At 42.1% G+C, this 2,437-nt stretch overlaps 1 protein-coding gene across 1 annotated transcript in view; it reads right to left on the minus strand. All coding sequences in view use genetic code 11, as the record gives it.

The window, feature by feature from the left end:
• Positions 1-2,437, minus strand: part of EGR_10545 (hypothetical protein) — a gene marked incomplete at both ends in the record, with an annotated part of 8,671 nt that overhangs the window by 3,103 nt on the left and 3,131 nt on the right. Inside the window, one exon of the mRNA XM_024499794.1 lies at positions 871-946. Coding sequence (XP_024345787.1) covers positions 871-946 — 76 coding nt within the window. The remainder of the gene's footprint in view (positions 1-870; positions 947-2,437) is intronic.

Below are 2,437 nucleotides of genomic sequence, written 5' to 3' on the forward strand. Positions count from 1 at the left end.
ACAATGAGAATCGGAGAAGAATAAGAAAACAAAAATTCCAGGTGCAATATTCAGACAAAATGAGGAAAGCACACAAAACTAAGCCATGCCTTGCCTTTACATTGATTGATATCAATAAATGGACGTTGTGCAGCTAACAAAGAATCGTGTAAGGTCAAAATAGCCCAAATTACTGTGAAATTAAGAGGAATCATTGACATGGCAATGGTGTCATGATTTTAAGCGCAAGAGCTTGTGTAACCAAGCCTTCATTTAAAGAACCTGCTGAATTAATACAGTTGATCTTTCTCCCACACAGTCGTACTTGTGTACTTGTGTAAACAGAGGCGAGTATCCGGATACGGTTTGACATTTGTAGGTTTCAGGCTCCTACGCTTTGCACACGACGTGGTAATCCTCTTCATGGCCATATGGGACTTGGAGATGTTGAATATGTAAGAGTGAGATGGTGAAGAGGAGGAGGATGAGGGGAGGGTAGTTAAGGCGCGAATGAGCCTCACATCATAGGGCTGAGGAGGTGTAAAATCTGTGATAGTGAACTGATAGACTTGAGTTAAGAGCACTCTTAATGGCAAAGATTTCTTTCGTGAGGGATAACATGGTAAATCTGTCAAGGTACGCGGTGCCTTAACTCAAGGTAATGTGAGACAAATGAGTGATTGAAATGAAAGGAGAGGCCTCTAAGCTAGTAAATAACTACCAGTTTCCCCATACATAGGGCAGAGAAGTCATCACCCTTCGCAGTTACTCATTGTATCCTCTTGGGTGACCCACATTCTAATGGTTTTGCATGGAGAAAGTGCTAACGTGATGACGTGATGGCACAACGGAAGTGGTATAATGTTACAACCATCACACCCATTCACTTACCCACCCATCCAAATCCTTATTGCTGTTGAAGTGACCTTCTGCGTAATGCTGCCCATTTAAAAGCAGAAAAGAAAGGCTTGATTTAAAGAAAATCTTTATTAAGCCATACAATCATTCTATAAGACATGAGGTTTGGGGAGGTGATTGGCTTCTAACTGCGGAAACAGCAAAGACTTCTTTCAAAACCTCCTCTGCGGTTCACTGCCACTCCTGGGTAGAGTTGTGGCTCTGCAGGAGTTATAAAGAGGGGTCATAAAGAGGATTGCAATGATGTAGAATGGAACACGGACAGAGGGGAAGAGGATATTGGGAGGTTCTACGACAATGTGAATAAAAAGGAAATACAAAACAAAATTTTTGCACAAGTGAGGTGATTTGAAGTGACAGTAGTGCTACCACTATTATTAACCCCAAACATTGCACTGCTCCACCCTCTGGCTAATTACCAAATCAGCTATGCTTTAGCGGTTCGCGTGATCCAACTAGTGACACTGCAAATCTGCTGTTACATAATTCACAGAGTTTGGCGGCCATGCTGCGAACCTTAAGCCTCCAGGCGTTATTCCTTAAGTATGCAAATGATGTCTTTTAACATTTTTGACCAAGATCTTGGCGAAGTGGCAAACGTTATCAAGATAATTTACTCAGTGGGCGACCCTCATGATTCATTAAATTGATGGCCGGTTTTTAGCATGACATGAGCGAAAATCCTTCTTGCATTCTATTTCCTGTAAAACTAGTCTCTTTTTTGATATTTGCTATATAAGTAAGGAGTTGTATCTGTCGACAGGGTCAGACTACCTCTGGCGTGATCATCTGGTCATTCCTTAACAACGCTACTCTAATTACAGGCAAGATGCACGCTTATTAAAGAGCTGCCTGACTAGCTTTGACAGCTGTCAGTAAGAAGCCTTTCGTTGAAATCATAGGCAGAAAATTCATTCAACATGCTTCACGGGGGACAGATAGGCTCAGACAGTTTTGAGCCCCTTCACCGAGGTCAAGTTAATCCTTTATTTTATGTGTACTCCGTCTAGACGACAACTGATACGAACGAATCTCATCCGTTGACTCTCCTTGGACTACATTTGCATTTGAAGACGTTATGTGGGAATTAGTAGGATGAAGGCAAGCAACGTAACTAACAGTGGTAAGCATTTCTAATCACCACTCAATTCTCCCACACGTAGTCTTCCACTTGCTCCTACGCTTTAACTTACAATTAAACTGTGGTGACTATGTTGATGCTAAGGCCTTTCTTTAGTCCTTCGCTTAATGCAACTTCCCAGACACTTCTGCGTACAACCCAGCACTACAATTCATCCATAGCTGTTCCTTCCTTCTCCTTAATTCCCCCTTTACCAATCAAGTAATGCGCAAAAAGTATTAAGCATTAGCAAATGAGATTTTGCGTGTGTGCTGCGCATGTGAAGTTGAGGTAAATGGTTAGAATCTAGGAGATTTTTGAAGCATGTGACTCCCCACACTATGCCAATGGCATTGGTTGTGTGCAGCAGCTACAAAACACGCCTTCCATGTTGGTGACGTGAATGACGCCTACATCTTG

This window comes from Echinococcus granulosus, assembly GCF_000524195.1.
Source record: "Echinococcus granulosus chromosome Unknown EG_S00232, whole genome shotgun sequence".
NCBI lineage: Eukaryota > Metazoa > Platyhelminthes > Cestoda > Cyclophyllidea > Taeniidae > Echinococcus > Echinococcus granulosus.